At 59.5% G+C, this 1,831-nt stretch overlaps 1 protein-coding gene across 1 annotated transcript; it reads right to left on the bottom strand.

Moving 5' to 3' along the window:
* Window positions 1-297: 297 nt before the first annotated feature.
* On the bottom strand, window positions 298-1,508 carry TMEM190 (transmembrane protein 190). Its single transcript, XM_024570681.3, has 5 exons — window positions 1,273-1,508; window positions 1,147-1,182; window positions 788-913; window positions 606-690; window positions 298-517 (listed from the first exon to the last, which is right to left on the bottom strand). Exons 1-5 carry the CDS (start codon window positions 1,328-1,330, stop codon window positions 298-300), a joined length of 525 nt encoding a protein of 174 aa, XP_024426449.1. The 5' UTR covers window positions 1,331-1,508.
* Window positions 1,509-1,831: the final 323 nt, after the last annotated feature.

Genomic DNA, 1,831 nt, shown 5'->3' with positions numbered 1-1,831 from the left:
CACGCTCAATCCACTCAGCCACACCAGCAAAGGCTATCTGTTTTCTTTCTATTAAAGATTTTATTTATTAATTTTTAGAGAAGGGAAGGGAGGGAGAAAGAGAGGAAGAGAAGCATCAATGTGTGGTTGCCTCTTGTGCGCCCCCTACTGGGGACTTGGCCAGCAACCGAGGCATGTGCCCTGACTGGGAATGGAACCATCAACCCCTCAGTTCACAGGCCGGCGCTCAATCCACTGAGCCACACCAGCCAGGGCAATACGCTATATCTTTATTGAGGGGTCCCCCCAGAGGCACCCCTAATCTTCATCCTCCCCTTCTGTTTCTTCGCCCCCTTCGGTGGCCCCTGTGTTGTCCAGGGTACTCTTCAAAGGAAGAGTGTTTGATGTGCTGCCCTTGGAGGACTTTTTCTTGTTCCGACTCCCCCGGTCCTGGGACGACAGAGAGACGGCCCTGGACGATTTGCATTTGCCCTGCAGGAACCCGGGGAGGCGCAGCATATCCTGTTTCTCAGCCCACCTGCCCGGAAGGGGAAACACTTGGCCTTAGCCTATCCACCTGCTCCACTGGGGGCCCCGGAACCCACCCGAGCCCCAACCCCACTTGCCAGAACAAGAAGATGCTGCAGATCAGGAAGAGAAGGCCTGCGCACGACCAGCTCAGCGCCCACATGTGTTTCCACCGCAGGTTTTCTGGACAAAGTTCAGATCTTTAAGACCCAGGGGCCCCGGTGGCCAGCCTCCTCCCCCCCCTCCCGGGGGCGGGGAGCCCTGTCTTCCAGGCGCTCACCATCTGGCCGCTGATGGTAGCAGAATCCGTCTCGGTAGCAGCATCGTAGACGCAGACAGAGATTGGGGTTCTTGATGGCCGCCTGACCCCCACAGCTCTCCCGCTCCCCCGGGTCTCCTTCACAGCCTGGGGACCAACCACGAGTGGCAGCTATGTCTCAGAGCCTGGCCCCCGGGGCCACGGAGCACCAGCATTCTAAGGCTCAGCTCTGCAGGCCGACTGCCTAGTGCTTGCTCTGTACAGACCCAGGAGTGCCAGACCCCCCAGGTCCTCCTCCCTCAGGCCCCCAACACCCCCCTCCCTTTGGACCCAAGAGTCTAGTCTGGGCCCTGGGGACCCAGGATTCATCCACTGCTCACTCCACGGATAGAAGAACCCCTGGATGCCATTCCCATCTGTGAAGGAAAACAGATGGTGTCAGGCACTGTCAGGAGGGTGAGGAACCCCCTGCTCAGCTCTCCGACCCTCTCTCCAGGGCCCCTCACCTACTGAGCCCTGCATCAGCAGGAAGAGGCCCAAAGCTGGGATCCCACAGCCCACCATGTCACCTCCTCAGACCCCTGGGGCCTCTGTGATGAGAGACCTTGAGGGCCATCCCCCAGCAATCAGGGGGCCCCGCCCACTCACCCACCCAGCCCCCAGGGTTCTAAATTCTGTTGCTGGGGAGCCCCCTTAGCAACCAGAAAGAAGGAAGGGGGTGTCACACTAGTCTGGTCACGCCCAGTTGCTAGGGAGTTGCTTTCTTAGCAACCAGGTGGAAGGGACTTTGGAGGTGGGGTGAGGGCCTGGTTAGAAGAACCTCCTTAACGACCTGCATAGAAAGTGGGTGGGGGGTTCCAAGCCTCTCCTCCTCACCCATCAGGAGACTGAGGGGCGGGCATCCAAGTCCTTGCCAAGGAATCCCTCTGTTAGTGACCTGAGGCCTGCAAGCAGCTTTATGTGGAGCCCTGAAGTCTCCTGAGGCCTCGGTGCCAAGGGTCTTCCCCCCGACTCAGCAAGGGCAAGAAGGCCTGAGGCTCGGAAGGCCTCCCTGGGCTCCATTGC

The sequence above is a fragment of the Desmodus rotundus genome, chromosome 12, assembly GCF_022682495.2.
Source record: "Desmodus rotundus isolate HL8 chromosome 12, HLdesRot8A.1, whole genome shotgun sequence".
Taxonomy (NCBI): domain Eukaryota; kingdom Metazoa; phylum Chordata; class Mammalia; order Chiroptera; family Phyllostomidae; genus Desmodus; species Desmodus rotundus.
This window is presented reverse-complemented; position numbering and strand designations above follow the sequence as displayed.